The 26,245-nt window shown below is 40.4% G+C and overlaps 1 protein-coding gene across 1 annotated transcript; it reads left to right on the top strand.

The window, feature by feature from the left end:
- The first annotated feature begins 278 nt into the window (after positions 1 to 278).
- Positions 279 to 25,856, top strand: UBE2J1 (ubiquitin conjugating enzyme E2 J1). Its single transcript, XM_027454909.3, has 8 exons — positions 279 to 451; positions 9,110 to 9,183; positions 10,279 to 10,410; positions 11,092 to 11,176; positions 11,998 to 12,103; positions 14,381 to 14,510; positions 18,562 to 18,693; positions 23,864 to 25,856. Exons 1-8 carry the CDS (start codon positions 421 to 423, stop codon positions 24,131 to 24,133), a joined length of 960 nt encoding a protein of 319 aa, XP_027310710.1. The 5' UTR covers positions 279 to 420; the 3' UTR covers positions 24,134 to 25,856.
- Positions 25,857 to 26,245: the final 389 nt, after the last annotated feature.

Raw genomic sequence — 26,245 nt, forward strand, 5'->3', positions numbered from 1 at the left:
AGGTCCTCGGGCTCCTTACAGCCATTAGGGTCGGAGGAGACCTCCGAGATCCCCTGCTCCACCACCACTATCACCCACTGACCGTGTCCCCAAGCACCACGTCCAGCCTCTCCTTCAACACCCCTGTGCCACCTCAGGGATGCCACCTCCCTCTACCTTCCTTCCAGAGGAATAAAAACAAAAACAAAACAACAAAAAAACAAACACCAGGCGCTATGGCCGCAGCCCGGGGGCGGTGCTGCTGAGGCAGGTGCCTCCCTCCGCGGCCACGGCGGGGCCGCTGCCACGTCAGGGGAGTTTCCCGGGGCCGGGCTCTGCCTTCCTCCTCCTCCTCCTCCTCCTCCCGTCCCTCCTTCTCCTCCTCCTCCTCCTCCTCCTCGTCGCTCGTCCCCCGCTGCCGGCGCCGCGCTGCCCGCCGCCATGGAGGGCCGCTACAACCTCAAGAACCCCGGTAAGGCCGCGGGCAGCGCAGCAGGGACCGCCCGAAGGGCTTGGGGGGGAGCTGGGGCCGTGCCGCAGCCGCCTCCTCTCCTTTATCTCCTCTCCTTTATCTCCTCTCCCGGCTCGGCTCGGCTCGGCTCGGCCCAGCAGCCCGGTGCTGTGGGGCCGGGCTCTGCCCGTGCTCCCCCTGCCCGCTGCAGGTGCTGGCGGCTCCGTCCCGCAGCCCTGCCGCCGCGCTGCGAGGCGGGGAGGGGCTAGGCCGGTGTCAATGGCAGGCTTGCTGGCACAGCAAGCTCCCGGGTGGCCGACCTGTTGCTAAAGTGTGTCTTCTGCCCCCTCCCTCTTCCTCTTCTTCCTCCTCCTCCTCTTTCTCCTCGTCCTCACGCCCAGGTTGCATAACTGGGCGATGGGGAGCGCAGAGCGAGCGGTGCTCTCCTCGCGTGTATCCAGCACCGCACTGTGCCCAGGGGAAGGCTCGGTGCCCCCTTCCCTGCCTCCCACATGCTGGGCATGTTGGCTGTGGGAGCTGCCAAGGCCACCCAAACACCCTCACCACCCCTGGTGTGCCACGTCACTGGGGATGGTGGCGGTGACCTGGGTGGTGTGCCTGTGGGAGCTGGGCACAACCCACGCGTGGGTTCCTTGGGGAGAATTTTTCCTCTCCGCTGGTACCAGCTCCTCTGGTTTTCAAGGCAAAAATCCCTTTGCTGAAATCAATTTTTGCCACCTGTGCAGCTCCACAGCAAACAAACCTCGCTTGGGACAGGCAAATGATTCATACAGTGGGTCAATACCACTTCCCCGAGTCAGATGTGCTCCGTGGCATATGGACAGTGAAGGTCTACATGAAGTCTATACAAAGTTTGTTTTGTAAAACACTTCAATATTCACTTAATATGTTGGAGTCTTTCATTAAAAATACAGGAAAAAGGTATTCAGTACCCAAAAGATTCAGAATAAATCTTGTTTCTTCAACTGTTATTGGCCTTTAAAATGAGTTGACTGGGTTGTACACAGCCGTTGCCCTTAGCCTACCACTTCTTTTTGCTAACCAGGTATACACGCGTATGCAGTTACTTAATCTTTCTATCTGTTTTACAGATTTGTTATGGTTAAATGTGCATTCTAATATCCATTTTTATACTTGCCCATTCAACCGAAGGCTGAAGATAGAAATGTAGAATGCCCTAATCTTACGGTGGCTTTAATTAATGTAAACATACTGAAATACTTAATAACAAATCCACCGTGTTTACCATTTCAAACAGTGACAGAAAGTAACTGCTCTGTACCTGCAGGAGAGGCTTTGCCTGTTGAAATCTTCTGGACTTGAGCAAACTCTGATTCCAGATGGTGACTACTGCCTGCTCAGTAGTTCTAAAGAGAGCAAATACCACCTACAATGTTTAGCATTTAGTATGGTACTTTAACAATTATGGTAGTTTTTTAAAAAAATGAGTACAATTAGAGAAAAGCAGTTTAAATAGGAAAACTTTGTTAGCAGAAACCTGTGCTTTTGTCAATCTTCTGAAGCCAGATTCTGCTGTAAAGCTGTGACACGAGCCGAAGTTCGTCAGTGATGATAACGTGGCTGCGTGGGCACCTCTTCTGCGAGTAGGTGTGCTAGACTGGGTTTGTGAACAAATATGCTTCCAGATAGACTACATTAAGAGCACCATTGCTACGCAGCTTTGTCCTGCTGCTGGCTGCTGCTAGGCCATATATTCATCTCCTTCCTTATCAGGGTTTCTCCAGTAGATGTTAGCTCATCCCAGCGCATCTACAAGGTGGTGTCTCTCCATGAGGCGAATTGAGTTGTTCCCCACCTGCTGCCTCTCTGATGAGCGCTGTGGCTGCTCTGGCACTTCTGCCTTATCCAGAGTCGTGTGGTATGACCACTGAGGGTCTGGGTTTGGGGTGCTGGCTTCTCTCGGTCACCCTGTTAGGGCAAGGGGGTACAGAGACATTCACCTGAAACTCTCTCCTCTCACCATTAATTTTTGGAAGAGGAAGAATTTCACACGCTGTGCTTCAGGGGTCTTTGTATTGCTTCAGCAAGGCAAAGCTTTTTAAGGTTTTGCTTCATATTTTTATTTCTATTCTTGGCACTTCTAAAAGGGCAAGCTGTTTTCTGTCTTTAGGATTCCGCAATGGATTAGTCAATGTATACGGCCTGCTACCGTATGGCCGATAAACCTCTCCCAGCAGTATTAAAGCTCGGCTGACCACAGCACAGACTTCATGCTCGCCATGCTTCAGGAACAGCCCTGTTGCTGAAATTTATAAGACACCTACTTGGAATAAGCGCTTGGCTTTTTTCAAACGCTGTGACCCTCAGGCTGCCACGAGGCAGACCCCAAATCTTGTAGTCATGCTTTTGTAGCAACAGGATTCCTCGGCCTCCTCTTTCACGTGGGATGTTACCAGGCGTCTTAGCAGGTATTAGCACTGAGGTGTGTGAGGAATTATGAACAGCTACTCACATAGAGCCTACAAAGAACAGAGATATTTTGTTTTCAGTGTGTTTTTATTTGTTTTTAGCAGACTTCTTTATCTCAAGGCTGCCTGGTGGGGCTGCGGAGAGCAAATGGAGCGTACGTACGTCCTGCGTTTGCCCAGGGACAGTGCCTGTGCATCCCGGGCATGCAGGGAACACAGCGTGCCTAGATTGTGATCCTCTTAGCCATCATCTGTATTATGCTTGCTGCAGGGTAAATAAATGCTTTTCCTATGAACTGTACTTTTCTCTCCAGTCTATATTTTTGACAAGTAAGGAGTATTCCCCACCGCCAAGCGTGCATCAGTTCTTTGTGCATAACAACCAGTCAATAGGAAATAGCCGGTGGGTGCTGTGCTGCTAAGCGTCTTCTGTGAATGAAATAAAGATTGATTTTTAGAAAAATAGAAGGTTTAATGGACATTAAAATTTGATTAAACTTGAAGACGTTGTTTGATCTTAGTGCGTTCAACCAGCACTTTAAATTTGATAGACTTTATCCTGTTCTGTGTTAAGTTGACTGAACAGTTTTGAAATGTAGCTGCAGAAAAAGTGCTGTACCAGGGAGACAAAGAAAAAAGGTCCGTCCTTCCTGAGGATGAGAGCAAGAAGAGAATAGTTTAGTCAAAAGTACTCCTTTTTCTTTCCTTTTAAATACTTTGAATGAGTGCAGGAACCTTGTGGGCCTTGGGAAGGATGTATCCGAGGGCCTGAAGACGTACAGCAGCCGGCTGGCTTCTTGGCAAATGGTGTTTCTTGGCAAGTGGTGCATCCGTTTGTTATTGTAGCAAAAGTTAAAGCAGCTGTCAAACTGGGTTTTAAAATAAAAGCAGTTTGGGAACCTGTGTCTCCTCCAGACAATTGTTATAGTTCTGCAATTGCACATTTCAGTTTTCTGATACCTTTCTGTATTATCTCAAAAGATCAGCATGAAATGGGAACTTCTCTAACAGAGAACGTAGCAAAAGCAGCACGTGATGCAAGCAGACCTGATTGTCTCTGTTTGCTTTTATTTAGACAGAGGAGCGTGACTTCTGTAATACAGAGTTAGAGACATTGTTTTCTGTAGATTAAGATGTTTAGAGTAATGTTGAAACTGTAGTAGGCTTCAGTTAGAGATGACTGTGAAACGGTGATGCAGTTTGCTTGAGACCAGCTTTTTAATTTCTTCTTCATTTTGCCCATTCCTCCATCGCTGGAGGATGAAGGTTTGATACGGTGGTCACTGGTGCCATGAGAAGAGTTGTTAGCGTTATGGGTTGCTTCTGTTGTTGGCTTTCTAATTTTAGAAGACTCAAAATCTGGAAATCCTTGTATGTAAATGAGCTTTGGGCTGATGCAAGGGCCTCCTGTTGTTGAGTTTTCAGAGTCCGCTGTCCCATCATAGACTGAGGCAGCAGGAAATTTTGGAGAATCGTTGAAGAGCATTAAAGAAACAGAATACGTAGTATATTCTCCTCATCTGTGGTTTAAGGACTTGGCCACCTCTTTTCCAGGAATTTGATTTTTGGATGATGTGAGAAAAGCACACGTGTCCCTGTCACAAAGAAGTTCCACGTAGCTTAGTGTTTAGGAAACTTTAAATGTGGTCTTGATTAAAGGCTACGTGCCTATATAAACTGCTATGCAAATTTTACGTGTAAAGTGGTGTTTTTGTGAAATGACATACAAAAATATTTACAGGAGCTCAAAAACCTAGTTGAAGACAGATGTGAACTCAGAAGGGATAAGAAAAACGGGAGGGAAATGAATAGGGACAAAGAATGTAGAGGTGGAGGACAAAAGTGTAAGTAATGTGCAGTTTTATTTCTAGAGTAGATGCTGTTTGGCACTATTCTGCACAAGGAGAATAATTTTTATTTCAGGGTACTCTGTCTCCTGTGCATTTTTCCCCTTTTATTGTATTTTAATTCACTATGATCACATATCATTCGCATATTTTAAGCTGTAGAGGAAAATGATGTCTGTAAAGGAGCAGGTAGCACGCAGTTACCTGGTGACACTGCAGGTAGCTGGCGGGAACCTGTTGCTGTCCCCTTTTTTATAGTTGTAATAAGCCAGCTTCTAGAGAGTACAAACATTAAAAACTATGATTAAAAGTGTGATTGTCCATATTAAACAGCTGTCATAGAAGTATTTCATATCTATCTGGCCTGGAAAGCTGGATATAAGAGTCAAATATGACTCTTTGCTTTAAATGCTTTCTTGGTGCTTGTTTATTGACCACACCACTCAGTGATCTTTTATTTTTGTAGCTTAAAATGTGAAAGCTCATTGAGTGTTGTTGTCTTACAAGAAATCCTGTGTGCTTAACAAACACACACAAATTTGGATCGTGCAGTAAAAAATGAGCCAGGATGAGTGTTTGTGCGGTGGAACCGCCAACTGACCTCACTGATATTTTTCCATTTAGCTGAAATTCAACTTGCCTTTAGCAACTTGGCTTCTCTTTTCCCTACAAATACAGAATGGTCCCTGGCCATGGGACAGGGTGACGCAGGGGGGAAAAGCAGCTGGTTTTCAAAGGACTTTCCCAAAACGTCATCCATCTAAAGTTCATCGAGCAATTTTGTTGAAATACGCTCTTTCGTTCTGCTAATGCTATTTTCTTTTATTATTTTCTAATGGTGTTTTTCTCCTTGTAGGTAGTGGTGGTGTTAATAGACACACAGGAATGAAAATGGCCTGCGTTTTGCTTACAGGTTAAGTGGGCTCTAGGTAGTAGTTCTAAAACCCTTCATCCCAGAGATATTTTATGGGACTTTTATTAATACAATTATTTGGAAAACTTGGATTTGATAAGTAAATTGCACCTTGCCTATCTTGGTCAGCAGAGCCGTTGAAAACCAAAGATTGCTTTTCCTGTATTTCTCCTGCATAGACCTTTAAATCTCATTAAAAATTGAAAAAATATTTATAGCTGCCGTAAGACAAAAACAAAACAGAAAAAGCAGGCAGCACTTCCTGAAGCAGTAGAAGCTATTAGATTGTTTTATTTCTCCTTTTCCAGATCAGGTAAGTCAACTTGAAAGACTGAGCTCCCTAGCTTTATGCCAGCTATTTTTGGGTCCTTGCTTTATTTGTCTCTGTACATTTTTTTCTTCCCCAAACAGAAGAACTGAAAATGGGTAGAATTAACTGGTTCCTATCCATTGGAGGAAGATATTGCCACGTGTGAGCCTGATCACAAACACAGACTTGTTTCACTGACAATCCAAGTGTTAGAGGCAGTTGGAACTGGATTGCTTGGATCACGTTTTCAGGACTTTCAGTGAGGAAAAGTGTGCCGACTTTGTTATGTGAAAATACAACTTTTTGCACTGTTATGTATTATTTCCATTAGTATCACACAGTGATCTTGATCAACTCAATTTGATTGCCCTACATAGCCTTCATTGATAATGTAAAAATGAGCTAAAATTCCACCTCGTTAGATACAGAGCTTTGTTAGTAGGCTGCTGAAAGGCTAGATGGAATTGCTTTATTTTAAGGCTGTGTTTTCACAATAGCAGTAGAATATTACACCTTATTTTTACAAATCTAAGATGAACACCACAGATGTTCAAATCCCATCCTTTCTTTAAGCAGTAATATTTACGTTTAGGAAGGCTGATCATTTGATTATTTTTTTTTTGTACAGAGTATTTTTTTGGACTATCGGGTGCCGACTATTCTAAATGGGCAAAACATCAGGAGTACGTGAATGTGACTTCAGGGCAGTTTCAGGAGAAGCTGTTGTATGGAAGAGGAGTTGTGGGATGGCTTAAACATCCCAGGAAGCAGGATTTGACCAGGACACATCTTTTGACAGAAATAAATCTGCAAGTCATCAAGTTGTACATGTGTACATCACATAAATTCTGCTTGTTAACTGTGTTATCCCCCCAAAAAAAAACAACTGAGGCTTTTTGACTTGATGACAGTTTGCAATTTTTATTTTGAATGGGGCCAAAATGTTCTCATTTTTCAGAATTGCCACTGCCAAACTTTTCCTTGGATGACTCAGTGTGATTTCAAGTGGGCTGAAATGCCGCGTTTTGCATCACAATTCTTTTTAATGAAGCCTGGATGAGTGTCGGGTACTTGTTGCAGGCAGACTTTTGGAAATGATTTTCATTTTTTCCACTGCGGTTTCCATTAGCCAAAGGAGGGGCTGTGTTTGTGAATACAGCAACTTGTATTTAACGAATTTAGTGGGTTTGAAAAGCATTATGTTCCATGTTTTCAGGGTGAATCCTTGGTGATCAAGCCAGATCTGGGCAACTTGCGTTGACATTTCTCAACCACGTGGAAATCCACGTGCTGCTTTTTCGTAAGGCGTGTTCGGTTGTTTAATATTGAAAGCTTCATACGAGCATAGTATCTCTATGGTGTACAAAAGCTAAATGATGTATTTTGGACTATTTCATGTTCAAAGAGTAGAGCAGTATTTCAGGTTCTTTCCTATATATTCTACACAGGCTCATTAAAACAGAATAGCTGTAGCCTGGCTTCTGTTTTCAAAACAAACAAACCAAGCCGTGCTTTAAACTGCTTACGGTTTTGAATCCTGCCTACCAGCAGCCCAGGTGCTTGCAGTCCACACCTGGCAGCCGTCTTGGTCTTCTGATGGTTTTTCTTGATGGGATTTGCTCCGTCTCCCACTTTTCCTTCTTCGGCTTGTGAAGGGAAGTATCCAGACAGACCTTTTCTTGTCTAGGCTGACTTTTTCCTTATTCCTCACTAATGGACTGGTAAACCTCATTGCAGATGAAGGAGCCAAGTTGTTCTTGGTGGATCCCAGCCACTGCTGCCTGCGGCGGGACCTGGTGGGTTCTGCAGGGCTTTATCAACACCTCCTGGAGGCAGTGGCAGGAGGAGGAAGGCTGGCAGCAGCCAGTTCCCATGTAGTCGGCTTGCTTTTTTGGGCTGTAAGAAGTGAAGTTTTCAAACTTTATGCTGTTGTTTATACCTGTCAGCTAGTGCAAATAAATAAAAGGACTCTTGACAGTAAATTGAAATTCAGATTACTCTGTGGGAAGGTTAGAGTAGCTTCACTCATAGCATCAGGAAGGTGAGTAAATCCATCCATCTTTGTAAATCAGAGTTATGGTTCATTCACAGTGTTACCAAACACTGTTGTTAAAAGGGACTTTGGGCAGTCTTTCTCCTTCTTTGTATTTAGGTAATTACACAAGTGAGAGGGACATCCATGGTTTGAATTGAACACGGGTGATGGAGTAAGGGTTCCTGCTCCCATTATAGCTTCTTAAAGAGGTGACAGATATTTTCATTTCTTTTTTCAGTAATTAGGGGATAGTAAGGACATTCTACCTAACCTCATTCATGGGGTGACATCCTGCATTTTCTTGTCTGTGATGGCTGTGTTTAATTTGCTTTCTGATTTGGCTGAGTTTATTAGGAGTTAATGCACGATGCTCATGAGAGTGCCTGGCTGGAGAAGTGATGGGACGAAACTTAGTGAAGGGAAAAGAAGAAGGTGATACAGAAAATACAGATGATGATGCTGGTTCTGAAGTGGAAGGCTGGAAAGGGTAGCTGAAGACTAGCCTGAATTTAGGACAGAAAAATACCTTTGTGTCCTACCTCAGTAGCAGGTTCAAATTACAAAGACCTGAGTCAGTTTTTTTCTAGCTGGGCATGTGCATTATCAAATGTAGTATAAAACCACATCTCCTTCTGCTACTGATGTGATGGTTTTTCTCAAGTCTTACTGTCACCCTTTTTGGATTAATTAAGGGACTAGTCATGTAACAGTCAACGAGAAGTGTCAGGAAAAAGCTTGTTATGATGAAATATTAGATTTGGTGGTCGTGTACATCTTCTGTTTAAATACTGAAACTCTGTCAATGACATTTGGTTTTCCTTCAGTCTTTGGTGCAATTACTAACACAATGCTGCTTTAGCCACAGTGTTAAGGGTTTCTTTTGAGAAACTTGGAGACCACGCAGCATATTTTTCATAACTCTGTGCTACATGACTCATTTAAAAGATTTATTCGGTGTGAGTAATCGATATTGTGTCTCGGATTATTAACTCCAGTGAAGAAGCTGCGGTGAGTTGAAAAAACTTAGCTGAAGGGAGCTCTTCAGGAAATGTTTACGCATTTTTGTGTGCAGTATGCATTAATTTTCTTCTGTCTTTTCATGTTCTGTGCTTTCTCTTTTTCAGCCGTCAAACGTTTGATGAAGGAGGCTGCAGAACTGAAGGATCCTACAGATCATTATCATGCACAGCCCTTGGAGGTTTGTCTCTCCCTGTGTTTACAGGCGCTTGTAATGAGGCAGTGTGGTGTATACTATATGTTCTCCATATGCAAATGTATTTAAAATCTGACATTTGGATACATTCTTGAAGCTGGTAGCATGTTTCTAGGTGCTATAAAATATATGTTGTTATTGACTAGCTTTTGTTATTATTGACTAGTTTTGGTCTGTAACTTGTTTTCTACTTTCTGAGGTGAAACTTAATGTCTAGTTCATGCTATTGTAGTTTAAATGAAAGTCTTATTTTTGGGGGTTAGAACAGTGACTTACTGGGAAGAGAATAGTGACAGATGATGGGAAATGCTGGAAATGTCGACATTTCCCTTCCATCCTTGAAAAAGTTACAGCTAGATGGGCAGTCACAGCCATGTGATACCAATGTTCAGCATTAGTTATGAGATCTCATTCACCAGCAGCAAGCTTCGTTGGACTTGTGGTAACAGTAGGAGTTGTTCTGTTCGTAAATATTCAGGGAGTTGTGAGCATCCCAAGATCCGATGCACAAAACCAAACACAGAACGCCCAAGAAATAATACTTGAGGAAAAGTTATTTACATGCGCAACAAAAGTGTTCCAAACTCTGCCTGTTGCAGTAAGGCAAGGTAGATGTTACAAAAGTCTTTGTGGAGAAACAAATGAGGATGGAAGTTCTCTGGGACCTGAGTTGCCTTGGGCACAGAAGGGACCTTGACAGGGGAGGCTGGGAGTGGGCCTCTTCTCAGTTCTGTAGAAACTATATTCAATGGGGCAAAGACCAAGTTTTCCTTCATTTGTCTTGGAATATTCCATCTATCAGGGAGTAAAACTCTTGTCATAACTGGTGCAAGTAGTATGAAGACCTTGAATAATGAATTTGAATTTACCAACAAAGCTCTTTTGTAAGAAAACTACCAGGAAGCTAAACCATTTATCCTTTTAGGCAAAATCTTTGTATACTGTTGGATGTCTTACTCTCCATTTGATTCTATTTTCCTAAAACTCCCTCTTTGCTTCTTCTTTAGCCTGTCCTTGTTGCAAGAAAATGGTGATTAGATGTCTACTTCTTTGACATGTTTCTTTTTGTGGTCATTTTAGGATAATCTTTTTGAATGGCACTTTACTGTTAGAGGCCCTCCAGATTCAGATTTTGATGGAGGAATTTATCACGGGCGAATAGTATTACCACCTGAGTATCCCATGAAACCACCAAGCATTATTTTGCTGACGGTAAGAACGTTTACTAGTTTTCCTTTTTTTACGTTATTCATTGGTTTTACCTTGGGTATCAGAGAGAGGTTCCTGTACTTAAGGAATTTACTTATTTTTGTAAGAAAGAACTTACTTTTGTAAGAAAGGTGACATAGTACAGTTAATGCTGCCAATTTAATATCAGAAGTCTTTCAAGGTGTTCAAGAATTTAATACCAGAAGTCTTCCAAGACTTTGGTGTTCTGTCATTATATGAAAGTTGGCACCTAGTCTTCCCCAGTTGTAATCCCAATTGCTGATGTGGTTGTCGAAACTTTCTGTTGCCTGCGTGGGCCCTCTTGGTGTCTCTTGGCTTGTGTAAAGAAGACCTATGGTATCAGTGAAGGCCCATATTTCTGTCTAGTTTCACAGACCTATGGCTTTGCAGGCTCTCCAGATTTGTACAGATTAAAGGAGTAACAGGAAAGCCATTGTGTTGAATTGGGACATATGAGATATCAGTTAAGGGTCTCTTCATGCATGAATAGAGGCAAATGGCAAACTTCGGTGTTCAAAAAGCCAAATGCCATTTTTGTGAGGTTGGCAGTGATACAATTGTCAAGTATTGTTTGTATATAGACTTATTTGATGATCATTGTTATAACTTGTACAAAAAAAAAAATCAAGCACATTTTATGATATCCTTATTCTTCCTTTAAAGGCCAATGGCAGGTTTGAAGTGGGGAAGAAAATTTGTTTAAGCATCTCAGGGCATCATCCTGAAACATGGCAGCCTTCATGGAGTAGTAAGTAATAAATTATTTGGAAAATGTTACCTGCACTGAGCAACTAGATTTTTAAACTGAAAAATTATACTGCAGTACTACTTCACCAACAGTTCATCAAGAAAACTAATTCTTAGTGATGTAAAGCAGAATTCCTGTGTGCCTACCTGAATTCTAAGAAACCCTGGAATTACTGTACTTCTGGTCTTCACCGAGGAGTGAGAAGTAATAACACGTTGTGCTTCTGCATGCGTTAATTGATTTATTTGCATAGATTTATTTGACAAAGCCCAACTGAATTACAAGCTACTGATTCTATTGTAAGGATTTTTTTATTATTACGGTATTAGAAGAATAAATGGAAGTGACATTGACACTGCAAATCTTAAGGAGAACTGAAAGATGATCACCCTCATGTTGAGTAAGAATATAGGATAAGAATATAGGGTGCAATTTCTATTGCTGGTGCTCCACCACATGCACACTTATATTAATATCTGTCTACCCATTTTTCTTTGGAGCCCATTTTTGAAATTTTGGACTCTAATCTTTATGCAGCATTGTTGTAACAACGTAGCTTTCCTTCTCTGTGTTGGCTGATGGGAGTATAAGGACTTAACTTTCATTTATAATTTGAAGCTCAAAAAAAGAGAATTCTTGTTCCGTATAAAATAAAACGAACAAAAAAGCCAACAGTGCTGCTTGTATGAAATTCAGACTGCTTTTTTGGACAAAGTGAAGTTTTGTGGGCAGAACTGCAACTTTTTCTTAGTAAGTGAAGAGTAAGATGAAGTAACCATTGTTTCTGCAACCTTATTTATATCTCTGTTTCCCAATTTTAGTAAGAACAGCTTTACTAGCCATTATTGGATTTATGCCAACCAAAGGTGAAGGTGCAATAGGATCTCTAGATTATACACCAGAAGAAAGAAGAGCTCTTGCAAAGAAGTAAGCACTAATTTTGTTACTGTGGGTACATACATATGTATTCTCTTTTACAGTAAGGCATTGAGTAAATAGGAAAAGTCACTTCAAGACTGTTCTCTCACATTCATTTTAAATTAAAAGACAAAACAAAAGCTTTATGCCTTGTATCTGTATTCTTTTCCTGAATATTGTGCAAGCTCAGAACTTACAGTCAAATGAAATACTTTGAGAGGGCTGTGTTCCTGCCAACATTGTGTGGTCAAATTAGAGGTTCATCTCTAATTCATTCTTTAGAGATATAATTAATATTATGATATGGTGGTAATTGTGCTGTGGAAGGAAAATAAATGTGATGGAGGTGATAGTTAGTGTGAGTGATGGAGAAAACAAACATAATGATGATGCCTCGTTTCCCTCAAGTACATAATGAAACAGCAACAACAAAAAATCTGAAGTAACAGCTTCTGAATAATTTTAGGAAATTAATCACAAGTCTAATTTTAAGTTACAATGAAGCGATTAGCTTGGTGGACAAAGGAAGAGCAGCAGATGTTGTCAGTCTTGACTACAGCAAGGCTTTTGGTGCTATCTTCCTTAATATCCTCATAGAGAAATACCATGAAGCACAGCCTGGGTCAGTGCACAGTGAGGTGGGTTGAGAACTGACTGATCCGCGTGGCTCAGAGGACTGTGATCAGGTGTGTAAAGTCCAGCTGGAGGCCAGTGGCTGCTGGTGTACCCAGGGGTTGATACTGGGCCCCGTGCTATTCAGCATCGTTAATGACCTGTGTGATGGGTCAGAGTACACCCTCGGCAAGTCTGCAGACTGTACAAAACTGGGAGGAGTGTCTGATACTGCAGGGGGTTGTGCTGCCATCCAGAGGGACCTGAGCAGGCTGGAGGAGCGAGCTGAGGGGAATCTCATGAAGTTCAACATACAGAAAGGTGAAGTCCTGCTCCTGGGGAGGAATAACCCCGTGTTCTAGTATGTGCTGTGGGCCAACTGATGGGAAAGCAGCTTGGCAGGAAAAGAATTGCAGGTCATGGTGGACATCAAGTTGACCACGAGATAGCCAAATGCCCTTGCAGCAAAGAAGGCTGGCAGCCTTCTGGGTTGGATTAGGATGATCATTGCCAGCAGGGTGAGGAAGGTGATCCTTTCTCTCTACTCAGTGCTGGTGAGACTAACTTGGAGCACAGGGTCCAGGCTGGGGCTGTGTCCAGTTCAGGATCCAAGATAGGTACAGAATTACTGGATTGGGTTCAGTGGCAGGCTGTGAAGATGACTGAGGGGCCGGAATATGTTTCATATGAAGAGACTGAGAGAGCTGAAACTGTTCAGTCTGGAGAAGAAAAGGTCAGTGGGATGTTAGCAATGTGCACAAATATCTGAAGATATTTGAGCCTCTGCAAGCTCTATTCAGTGGTGCCCAGAAGAAGCAGCGGGCAGAAGCAGAGAACCATGAAATTCAGTTTGAATGCAAGAAAACACTTTTCTGTTGTCAGGGTGGACAGACACTGGTGCAGGTTGTCCAGAGAGGTTGTGGAGTCCTTATCAAACTTAGAGGTATTCAAAACATGACTGGAAATGGACTTGGGCAAATAGTTTTACTTGACCTTATTTCTAGCCAGGAAGCTGAACTAAACGATCAGCAGGACTCTAGTGCCTTATTTTGCAGTCAGATGCAAGCTTATTCTACTATACTCTGAGCTAATCAGAAGCTGCAGCACAGCACTGTGTCAAAGCTTATAAACCCTGCGTAGGGTTTATAAACTTGTAGGGTTTATTGGGTTGGTCCAGGTAGTATAATAACGTGTATTTCTGGTCAGCATGAAGAGCTGCCTTCAGTATGCCCTGTAGACAAATACGTGTGCAAGCATAAAGGTAATGCTCTTGCAGAAGCTGAAACTCCTGGACTTGAGGTGCAGACTCCTGAGTATCATTTAGTATTTGTAATAATAGTTAACTTTTTATAATGTACACTTTTAATTTGCTTTGTATCTAAAATAAGTTTTAACATAGTTAAAATTTATTGATATAGTGCTAGGTTGCTGTAATATGTACGTAAGATAATATTTTCCTAAATGTTGGAGGGAATATGTATTTATGATATAGATTATTCTTAATACAGTTTTTCAAGGTAATGCATTTTTTTTGGGGGGGGGGAAAGGTACTTCTAAGCTACTAGTCTTGAAACTACTTACCTTTCTGTGGATTGTTTTGCAAATAGTTTGCTTAAGCAAGCACACGAGAACATTGAGAATATCTCATTCTGAGCTATGTCATTCTGTGGCCAGGTCACAAGACTTCTGTTGTGAAATGTGTGGCACATCAATGAAGACAGCCCTCTTACCACTAACATCAGGAAGTGGGTCAAGCCAGGCGGACAAGGAGGCTAAAGAACTTGCCAGACAAATTAGCTTCAAGGTGTAGTAACTGTTTAAACTTTTTTCTTTGCTGTACAGAATATGAAAAAAAAAAGTGGATGAAAAATTTGTAAATTGAGGGAAATACGTTATTGTATAAACCTTCACAAATCACTATGTGGAACCTTTTTTTAAAGGAGAGACTGAAAGAGAAAAATGAGAGTAGATCTCTGTGAATGTGACAATAAATAAACTCTGCATCTCAAGCGGTGATTGACTAGTTATAATTTCAGAGGTGAACACTACAGTAAAAATTGTGTATGTTAGTTTTAGTTCCATGTTTTTAGTCACTAATAAGATGATTAAATTCTTCAGACTTAGTTTTATCATAAATATATTAGGAAAGTTTGGGCAAAGCTAACCTAATTTTTTTTCCTTTGTGATTTTTTTTTCTTTTGGTTTATGAAAGGAATAAAACATATTCCTACTGAAAAATGGTTGCAAATGCTTTTGAGCTACTCTGCAGATGAAGATACTGAAAGTTGAACTCTGGTATGAAAGTGACTCTTACCCAAAAACGTATTCTCTAGCTTGTGTTTCAGTAAAAGTAAGGTTTGTTTAGTCAAACATGTGCCTTAGAAAATTGCATGTCTTGCATGTACAGTTTTTTTTTTTGTTTGTTTGTTTGTTTTTTCTGGGGTTTCCGCTAAACTCATCATTCTTCCACTCAGGAAGAGTGCTGTGCATGAAGGCAGGGATCTACAGTGAAATACAATATGGCAGTGTGGCATTGGTGCAGAATGCATCCTTGCTCAGGGTGGGAGTGCTAGTATGTCCCTTTCATTGCCAATGTTTTTCTAACACTGTTCCAAAAACTGTGTTTTTTGTGTTCCCTGAGAATGAAGATTGCCCGCTAGTGAGCATCACTGCCAATTTTGCAGGATCTGCGTGTTCCTTTTTGATCTCACATCTACACATGTTGATGTGGTTGAGTCTGTGTGTACTACTGCTTATGGTAAAAACACTTCTAAATATTTTTACAAGGATGAGGAACTACAGACACAGAGTTTTCAAGCTGAGCTACCCAGAGAAACAGTTGGGACTTAGCTGCTCTTGGCTTCTTTACAATATATAAGGGCTAAAAGTGTAGGATTGGTTTTCGATTAAGCACTGTTAATCTTTATCACAGAAATATTAGAAATATCTAAGTGTAATTTCTTTTTTAAGAAAACTTAGCTTATGCTAAGTTTTCATTTTTATTTTTTCATTTTTAACCTTAACAACTTAAGGGCATCAGTCTCTAAAAAATATTGATGCATTTCATATATCCACATGTTTAACTCCATCTCCTAAGAGAAAGCATTCGATGAGGGAACAATGAACAAAAATTCAGGTTTCTACAGTCTTTTTGCAATTTTTCATTCTGTTTTGTTTTAATACAAGGCAAATTAGTCCTCTTCACTGGGTGCTCTTTCCCTCCTTTTCTCAAGTCAATTTTTTTAAGCTTCCTACTGTCTCTGCTTTGCTTGGCTTTGTGATATTTTGTGATGTTTAACGTTTATGTGATGTTAGACCGAGATATACAACTTACAAATTTGTAGCAAAATAATAGTATGAATAAGTACCAAGGAATACAAACATTTTCAGTAATTTGGACATATTCCTTATCAATTTATGGGGTAAGATTTTCACATCAAATTGCTGGTTGGACGCATAATTGGGTGAGCTTCTCTACTAGCAACATATTGGCAATGTCTGCATTATCTTCACCTATACAGAAGAGGTTCCCTAACTTTTTCTAGATGATCCTGGGATTATAAGAAATCCTTTCATACCAGCCTTAAGCAAAATTGCAACTTTTTTTTAAGTGCTTGTGATTCGTATTGGGAAAGGAATGTGAAATTCAGGGGGGCGGGGGGAAAAGGCATTTCCTAATTAGTTTTTCTGCTTCTTTGAGCTTCCACGTTTGTTTCTCTGTTTTAATAGAGAATTACATTTTTTTTTTATCAGAATTGCATTGACTTGCAAAATGTTTTCTGTATTCTTTGTGCATTTCAGATGCTATATACCAGAAATTCTAGTCCGCTGGAAGAAAAAAAAAAAGATATGAATAATAGCATTTGTATTTCTGTAAAACAGAAAAAAAATGGTATATCTACATGGTGCCATCACAAGGCATACTCTAGTACAATTTGTTCTCCACCCACCCTAATTATTACGTTTAAATATGTTGATATTTCCATGAGGTCTGTATTCTCTCTAGCTTTTCCAGAAGCAGAGGTAAGAGGACCCGGCAAAGGATGGAGAAAAGAGACTAGTTTGGAAAAAAAAAACAACTCAATTTGGGAAATTTTGAAGTACCTTTTTAAAATGTATTTATTTTAAACTATATATATATATATATATATATATATGTTTTTAATTTTAGTATTACTATATTTAGCATACTAGAAATCCTTTCATAAACTAATAAATCAAATGCACACTTCAGTGTACATGCTTCATAGAGATTAACAGAAAAGATTAAAGGAACTCTTCTTGGAAAAAGCAGAAGTATTAAAAAGAGTGGTCACAAGTTTGAGGAAGGGAAGTACCAGCTGGATATAGAAAAAGAATATTCACCATGTGGGTTGTCAAGTGCTGGAGCACGTGGCCTGGAGTTGCTGTGATGTCTCCAGCTTTGGAGATGCTCCAAACTCAAGTGGACATGACCCTATGTTGAGGAGGGAATTGGACCTTGTGATGCCCAGAGATCCCTTCCAGCCTAAATTATTCCATGATTCTGTGTTAATTTGGCTTGGCTCACATTTGAGTCATAATTTGCACTATCCTAATACTAGAGTTTATAGTAGATCAGTGCAAAAGGAAGTATTTTTAAATCTTTAAACCATCTTCAGATCATTTCAGTGACATAGTATTTCAGGAAAACGAGAAATTATATATCAAGAAACAGGGAATTTAATCCCCTCTCTCCTCCCCCCAGATAGTAAAGTGGAAGAATATTATCCTGTGATCTTATTAGCTTATCTACATAATTGGTTTGTTTCTAATATACTGTTTGTATTTCTTAGTAGCATTACTTACATCAGTATTTGAAGACAGGTACTAGTTCTTAGATTTGGAATTGTGATTTTTGCAGAAAAAAAAATAAATCCAGATAACGTGATCAGAGAGGTGTAACACTACTCCTGAGAGAGAAAGACTGGCTTGGTGGTTAAAAACTGACCTGGTCCTATGCCCCTCCTCCTCTTTTTTTAATTAAATTTGGATATGTATATGTTGTAAAGTGTTTCGTTTCAGGACTATGATGTGATGTCCTCCATTCCAAAGGGATTATTGCAAGCACGTGTATTGTTTTAGCAAGAGTCTTGTTAATGATCCTCGATGTGTCACTATAGATCTACCAACGTCTCAAATTTCCAAAAGCATGAGGCCTAACCTCTGGGAACTGGTGCTTATTAGACATTTTCTAAATCATATAATACGGTATTATTAAGACTATTTTTACTTTTGCTCTTGTGCTGAAACTTAAATACTGAAAGCTGACTTATGGCTGCCTGACACAGAATCAGGCCGTGCACGTGCACCCATTTTGACTCTGAGGCAATTTCGGGATTAGAACCACTCTAGATTAACATTAACATAGCACGCACCTGAGGCTAATTATCCCTGCTGAGAAACAGGCTATATTTGTCCAGATGTGACAGCATTAGTCAGCCCTTACTTAAGGATCATGAGAAACAGAAGTTTTAATAAAGTTGTTATTTCTGGCATAATTTTGGCCTGGATCTTCTGAATACTTTTTTTAGCTCCATTCATTTGGTTTTTTTTTGTAATGTTATACCCATTATTATGTACAAACAAATAGAACAACAAATGCAAAATAGAACTGGGATATTGTCTGAACTGATGTTTATTCATCTATAGCCTTTTTTCTTAAGAGTTAGTTTTTCTTAAACCTGATGATGAGTTGAAATGCAGTTGACGTTTTGATCACTTCAGTAAATCTTAGATTCAGCGTGCCCTAGAATCGGCATTCCAAGAAGAGCCAAGTCTGTTTGGAGTGATTTTGATCTTGCCTCTGAAGTGTATTTATGTACTATTCCTTGTAGGCAGAAGTCAATTCATCGAGGAAGTCAGATGCTGAGCCTTCAAACTCATCAGGATCGAACCACTCTGCCGCTTTGCCTGAGCCCCAGCAGGATGGTGCAGCTCGAGCATTCCAGGATCCAGCCAGTGCAATGGTATGGTCCATGTTTGAGCTTTATCAACGTGCATAGTCTGAACACGAAATCTGTACTATTAGCTGATAGGAGGCTTCATCCCGAGCATGGAGTCCATATGTTTCTTGTCAAATTTCTGCATCCCTATAAAAACTTCAGCAAATAGGATGCTGCTTTTGGAAATAAAGATCTTTTGTTTTCACTTCCTTCTTTTAAAAAACAAACTTCAAATAGCTTTCTTTTATCCATTCACATTCCCAGTAGATCCTTTAATGTATGGGGTAACACTTCATTAAAGTATCACAGTGTCTTAGGTACTACTTACCCTCCGCATAATAGATCACAGATGTTCTTCAATAGAATTCTTAGCTAGAGGCAAAAGCTGCTGCAGTGATAATTTGTAGCCTTTAAATACTGAGAATATCTTCCTGCTTTTATGGTCTAAGTAAATTTGACTAAAATATTCTTACTGTTTGAAGTAAATGATATGAGATTCAAGTCTTAATGCCGGTAGGTGTAGGGTTTACATAATAGATTCGGAAGTGACCGAGGCCTGGTAGTGGGCCAAGGCAGCTGCTGTTCCGACTGTGGCAAATGCAATCTAAATTCACTGATAAATTGCAGACAAATCCCAGCTAAGCTGTGTTTTTTAGAGAGGATGGGGCTGCAGATTGGTTAAAAAAACTAAAACACGTCAAATAACGTCAGACCATCTGTTGCATGTTTGCAACATATTTTCAAGCTATGTAGAAATATAAACATGCTAATAGCATACGTTTTTTTCCATGAGAAGGATTTTTCCAGATTGTTCAGGATTTAATAAACCATTTTGTTTTATTCTTCTCAATACAAATCCTGGCTAATATAGTAAAACTAGCCAAAATACCAGAGCATCAGTAGCATTTTCTTGAGGGAGGGGGAAAAAAAGAGACTTCAGAAAAGGCTGATTTTGATTACTCCCATTTCTGAGAACAGTTTCATTCAATTATGCTGGTCTAATGAGTGATGATGAACTTAACTTACAGCAGAGCAGTCCTATGTGAAATGAAAGCTTTAAATGTCATAGTAATGTATATTAAATGTTTATATGTCACAGACTGTAAATGATGAGGAAGTGGATTAATGTTTTAAGGGAGCAGAACGTCACTGTTTCATAAACATTCCTTGAGCTTAAAGAAATACCTGTTTCTCTGAGTTGCCACCTTTTGGATGCTAGGAATTTTCTGGAGCCGTTATTCATGCGAAAACGTACAGAAATCTTCACACAGTACACACAGGCCAGAGGCCTTGATGTGCTAATAGGCACGAAAGTGTCCGTGCAAATCTCAGGTTCTTTCTGCTCAGCTGGGCTTCTTGAACGTAAAAATTTCTTTTAAGTTGGTGGTTCTTGTGGAAAGGCCTAATTATAGGCCTAATTATGTTAAGTTGAAAATCACAGATGGGACAACATCAAAACTATTTTTTTCTCTTTATGGATAAAATGTTTACCCCTTATTTCACAAGTGCGTGTTTAATGCACTTGTCTACAACTTCCTTGTAAGGGGGTGTCGAGAGGCAGGAGACCTTTTCTCCATTAACACCAGTGACAGGACCCGCGGGAACGGGGTTAAGCTGAGGCAGGGGAAATTTAGGCTTGACATCAGGAGGGGGTTCTTCACAGAGAGAGTGGTTGCACACTGGAACAGGCTCCCCAGGGAAGTGGTCACTGCACCGAGCCTGACTGAATTTAAGAAGAGATTGGACTGTGCACTTAGTCACATGGTCTGAACTTTTGGGTAGACCTGTGCGGTGTCAAGAGTTGGACTTGATGATCCTTAAGGGTCCCTTCCAACTCAGGATATTCTATGATTCTATGATTCTATGAATTAAAAGCTATTGGAGAAGAATTGCTGTTGTGAACTTGAAATTTATGCACTTAGATAATAAAAAGAGTGGAGGCAGACCCAGTGCTAAATCCTTGAATTAGTTTGGGTAATTTTTTGTAAAATAGTAGATGTAATATGTGTGACTCTGAAGTCATGGGACCTTATGTCCTGTTACACATTATGGAAGGGAAAAAGTAGCAGTAATCAAGCAGGAAGAATGGAGTATATTGCCTGTGTCGTGTTATCTTTCTTCTGGTCTTGGGACACTTATAACAAATAGATGCTAAGGAAAGGGTCTAACTGTAGGTGAAGAGGTGAAAATCAGCAGGCTAGGTTTTACACTAGGAAAGCAATCACCTACAGACTGCTTCATGGGTGAGTTTGTTTTTTTCTGCAGCAGTTGTCCTGTGATTTGTACCATTAAGCTACTTGAGTGGACGGAGGGTTTTGCAATGAATTAATAGCAAGGCATTTGCGAGCACGGTGATGCTTCTTCTGGGGTAGGTTTAGCTGAATTCTTGCATGAAAGAGCACTCTGAAGTCGTGCAGGTCACTGGCATGGGCACTGCTTTGAGTCTGCTCCATCTCTTCTGCGTGGGGCTCTTATTGCTGAAGAATTTCTCATCCCATTAGAAGAAAAGATACTTTGAACTTACTTTCCCTTCTGTCAGCTATCACTGTCAGGAATACAGCTTACTAATGAGCCACCAAGACTTAAAATATTTCACAGATAACCACGGTTTTTACGTCAAATTGAATTTTAAAACCAAGTACTTTTGTTTTAGCAATGGCAATTATTTATATTAATGGCAACACTAGTACATCTCTCCTGTGTGTGTGTGTTATTTTGCCATACCAATAGTCAGTGTTTTGATGCAACACTTAAAATTACTACCCTGTCCTCCTTGTCCTGTTCTCCAGCTGTAAATGAAGTACGTTCCCAGTGCAATATTGAGTGTATGTTTCCTGAGTTCCTGTCATTTAAAAAGCAGATGGAGGGATAGAGGTGGTCTCTCCAGTGCAACACATGGTGATGAAGATGGCTTTTCACCTAGTACTGTGTACTTGTGAGGAGCGTGAAGCCAATGCAGAATGGTCTGACAAAGTGCCTCTGACTAGGCTACTCCAGAAAAATGCATGTTTTTTTATTTTATTTTTAATTTTCAGTAGTTATTGATATCTCCTCAGGGCAAAGTAATGGTAGATTACTCCCATTTGAGTTTTCAGATTGCAAGCAAGGTCCTGCTGGAAGTTGACGTGTTGAAAGTACTTGCCCTTTTCATTAAGAAACTGGATTCTACCACATCTGACAGAAGAATGATTTTGAGTTAAGGTATAGTAGATAGCTCGGACTCAGCTACAGATGGCCACCTGCCATCCCAGTGACCACCTAAAAGTGTCCATGCTCTTATTGTGGTCTGTGGGACTGCTTGATGCAGGCTGGAGTGGCAAAGGCTGGGTCCTAACCTGAGAGAGGGATATCCCAGACCCTGTGAGGTCATGCTAAGAAATAAAACCCGGGGAAGTGGACGGATGAAAAAGTTACGTTGTTATGAAAGGGTTGAGGTCCTGCTTCCCAAGACATGGGTGAGCATTGCTTGCTGATAGGAAGCAGAGAATAACTGTCTTCTCCTTTTGCTTCTGTGTGGCCTTTGCTTTTTCTCTTTTCCTTTAATTAAACTGCTCCTTATCTCAACCCACAAGCTTTTCTCTCTTTTTTTTTTTTTGTTGTGTTTTCTCCCCTCTCCCTCTGAGGAATGAGAGGGGGAGAGCAGTGTGGTGGAGCCTGTCGGTTATTAAACGACCACAGCTGCTTGTGAAGTTCTTGGCTGTCTCTGCTGATAAAACCCCAGGTGGAAATGAATCCATTTAAAAATATTTTTCTTTGAAGCAACACAGGCTGCTTGCTTGCTTGAGAAACCTATGTAAACAGGCAGGCTGTCAAATGTGGCAAGGAATTACATTGGTATGTTATTGCTGATAATACACGGGGGGAAATACCAGTGATGGGTAGGGAGGAAAGGAAGGTCTCTTCCCTGGGCTAGTTAAATCACTCACCAGGTGACAGTTTGAAGATTTTTTTCCCCCCAGATACAGAATATATGGCCAAAGAGTCATGGGACTTTGTGTGGCTTACTGTCTTGTGCATCACCAAACTTGATACTCAGCTGAGGACGTTCCCTCTCTGCCAGGTGTGGGAAGGATATCTTCTGTGGTTATAGCAGCTCTCATGCCAAAGCAGTGCTTAAGGTTATGGATACTGTGTCATTAAAAAGCTTTTGTTTGGAAGCAAACAAACCCTCCTGAATTCCCTTTTTGCCTGCTGTAATGATAACCTCTTTTATTAGGGGGGGAAGCTAGCTTTGTAAATAGTTGCAGGTTGAATTACAAGGAAGTACCTGCAATCTGCTCTGAGAAGTGAAAAGAAGACTTTATATATATGCAAAAGTCATGTCAGCTGCTTTTCTGTTTTAAGAATTAAACATCTTGACAGAGTTCAATTTTAATTTCCAACAGCGGTGCCGTGTCACTGTTTTAACACTATAATGTTGCAAGTTTGAGCCTTTCAGCATCAGAAGCAGGATCAGGCCAGTGGAATACCAGAGCCCGTGGCTTCGACCTTACAAACTGAAGGATGATTCTGCTTTAGGATGCCACTCTCCTGAGCTGCGTAACAGCTGCTGTCGCTTATTTTGTCACTGCCTGTGGTGGCAGCCCAACCTGTGACCAGCAGAGGGCAATGGGTGTGTGCGTGCATAGGTACAGAGCTCAGGGACTGGTGCAGGAATCTGTGTCCAGGGATTTTGATTTGTGTTTTGCTTCCCCAGTGGTGGTGATGAGAGCAGAACCCAGCTGTCCACAGGAAGCAGTGCTTAATTACAGGCCTCTGGACTTCTCTCCTTCTTATATTGTCCTCCCCAACTTGCTTCCTCTTCAGTGTAGGTGACGTTACGAATCTTCAGAAACTACGGTCTGGAGGATTACTGAATGGCAAGGAGTTAAGCAGGTTCTAGACAAAGATATTTGACGTATCTTGATCTGAAACTAATCTAGAATTCAAATATTGTTTGACAGGCTTTCTTCAGGCTTCTCATGTCCGTAGAACTGCTAATTAGGAGCTTGAAATAGACTTCTCAAGGTTGTTACATAAATCAGTTTTGTCCTTATGCTAACAGTAGTAGTAGTTATCTCAGAACTACTAGTGACATTTTTATCAGACTTTCAAGTATTAAGAACTATCTGGAGAGTACATTTTAGTTCTGATGATTTTATTCATCGCTAATTTTGTGTTGTCTTGCTTCAACTCTTTGTGTTTCCTTTTTCAGTCCGAAACTCAGAACAGCAGCGCAGCGTCCAGCCAGGAGCGTGCTCCATCGGTGTCCACTAATACGTCTCTGAGCCCTCGGCAGCGCCGTGCCCAGCAGCAGAGTCAGAGACGGGCCCCGTCTTCGACCGACTTCAATCGGGTGCAGCAGCCAAGAGTCAACGCCAACCACACCGGGTCAACTGTTCTGATCGTCCTGCTGACTTTTGCGCTGGCAGCTCTTATATTCCGAAGAATATGTTTGGCTAACGAGTATATATTTGAGTTATAAGGCTGTTTCTCTCATAAAGACCCGTGACTTGAAGGCTTCGCTGAACATTCTATATTGGGTTTGACATAAGAACTGTTTACAAAAATTACTTTTGTATTTACACGTTAAGTCCTTACGAATGTACCTACAGGTACATTACTTGTAAGAAAAGAAAAGTCTGTTTAACTACAGCAAGTGTTAATTTAGTGCCCACTATATCCTTGGAGAAACAGTGTGGTGGAATAGTAAGGTTAAGGCATGTGTGAGGGGAGTCAGTTTCAGTAATTTATTAACTAGAAAAAGACAGTTTTAAAAAGTGGTTGATTCACTTTTTTTTTTTTTTTTTTTTTTTTGTTAATATAACATAAATGCAGTTAATGACCCAATCTAAGTTAGTATAATATCTAACCTTGGAGACGGAATTAAGAAGTGAAACACTACGATGTGTTTGGGCCCCAGTGAGCTCTTAATTTGGAGGGGATACAGTTTTGTAACCACGTTTGTTTACCATGACACATTTCTAGTTGGGTGGGAACACATAAATTGGTTGAAATTCTGGTTTGCATGTGTGAAAGGGGGAAAGGAGTAGGGGAGGTGAGAAGGGGCCAGAAAACTATTTGCATTATTTTGATTTTTATTTTTTTGGGAAATAAGATTGGATAATCTTATTTGCAAGATTTGAATGTCCTCTTCTAATACTCTCAAATGTATATCTTGCTTTTTTTTAAAATTTGAAGATTATATAAACATGTCTATTCTTGCAATAGTTATAAATATGTAATATAATTATTTACCCAGAGCTATTGTGTTTTAATTATACCAGAAATATACATAAGGCATTTAACTGAATGTTTCATATGTGGTTTTATTTCTTAGAGAAAATTTAAACATTATTATACTTAAACTCTCATATATGTGAACTTGCTTAAGAAGAAATATTTATTAAAACCTTGGTAGTAATAAACTGTTTCAAGCCAACCTTTGGTTATGTTTCAACTATCACAGGGGTTTTATTTGTTTTGTTTCAGTGGTTTGTAACCTGGAATCAGTATTGGACCCAGAGGCTTTTTCTGTATTATTGGTTTATTAAAAATAAATAACGGTTAAGATATTCATGGATGCTGTGAAATCATACATTTGGGGGGTAGACTGAAAACTGTTAAGGTTTTAAGAGGGTTTGTTTGTGGAGTCTTAAGTATTGCAGTGAAGTAGAGGAAAGCAATCAGTGGAATAATTTTCCACCTGTGTTCTGATGTGAATGCACTCTAGAATGTTTATTTAAAAGACAGTGGAATTCAGCTGATCTTCTGTTGTTGTAAATAACACTGAGTTAAGTTAGGTTTTCATCGTGGTTCTAAGCCAGTATTTATTAAGCTACCTACAGCTCTCCTAACTTTCATTAAATGTAGTGTGTATTAGTGTTTTGAAACATTAAAGTAGCTATAACAACTTATAAAATAAGTAAAGCCCATTCTGTGTTTAAGAGGGGGGTTATTGAAATCTAAAATGAAAAACAACAACTTTTTTTTTTTGACACTTGTGGATTGTTGATAGTCCTGTTTGTGGAACAAAGATTAAAAAAAAGAAAGGTTTTATTAAACAGTTCACATTCCACTGCAGAACAGCTTGGTGTCCTCTGTGTAAGTGATGTGTTTCCTATTTGTATATTTATTTTGTTAGAAATGTTTTTCTAAACAAAATCACAGGTCCCATAGCCTCTTAAATAAAAGTACTGTATTTCCCAGTTGGTTTCTTGTTCAAGTACCTGCTCCATTCAAGAATGGCAAACCTGGGCTCGCAGGGAAGCGTTGTGAAAGGGGTTGGGCACACAGAACAGCAGAGATGGGTTTTGGCCTTCCTGCTCCTTGGGAAGCTTTGCTTTGAATGCACGTTTATTTTCCTTTTTTTTTTTTTTTTTTTTCCTAGAGCCACGCTGCTGTTCCAGTCAGACTTCTGCTCTTGTACCCGTTCATCACCCCTCCCATGACCAGGGCAGATAAGTCCTCTGCAGAGAGGCCGTCTGTGGAGGTGCTGTTAGGAAAAAAAAAATTAAAATGGTTTCTGAAAACTGCTTCTCTGTTGTGACTAATAAAAGAGCTGCTTTGGAGATTTTCAGGTTTATTTCAAGTTCTC

Source organism: Anas platyrhynchos, chromosome 3 (genome assembly GCF_047663525.1).
Source record: "Anas platyrhynchos isolate ZD024472 breed Pekin duck chromosome 3, IASCAAS_PekinDuck_T2T, whole genome shotgun sequence".
NCBI lineage: Eukaryota > Metazoa > Chordata > Aves > Anseriformes > Anatidae > Anas > Anas platyrhynchos.

What these genes read in the sequence shown, in the direction of transcription:
- UBE2J1 (XM_027454909.3), top strand. Translation starts at nt 421, where the DNA reads ATGGAGGGCCGCTACAACCTCAAGAACCCCG. An exon ending in ATGGCAGCCTTCATGGAGTA is followed by an intron (nt 11,177 to 11,997) that starts GTAAGTAATAAA and finishes TCCCAATTTTAG; the next exon opens with TAAGAACAGCTTTACTAGCC. An exon ending in AGAAGAGCTCTTGCAAAGAA is followed by an intron (nt 12,104 to 14,380) that starts GTAAGCACTAAT and finishes TTCTGTGGCCAG; the next exon opens with GTCACAAGACTTCTGTTGTG.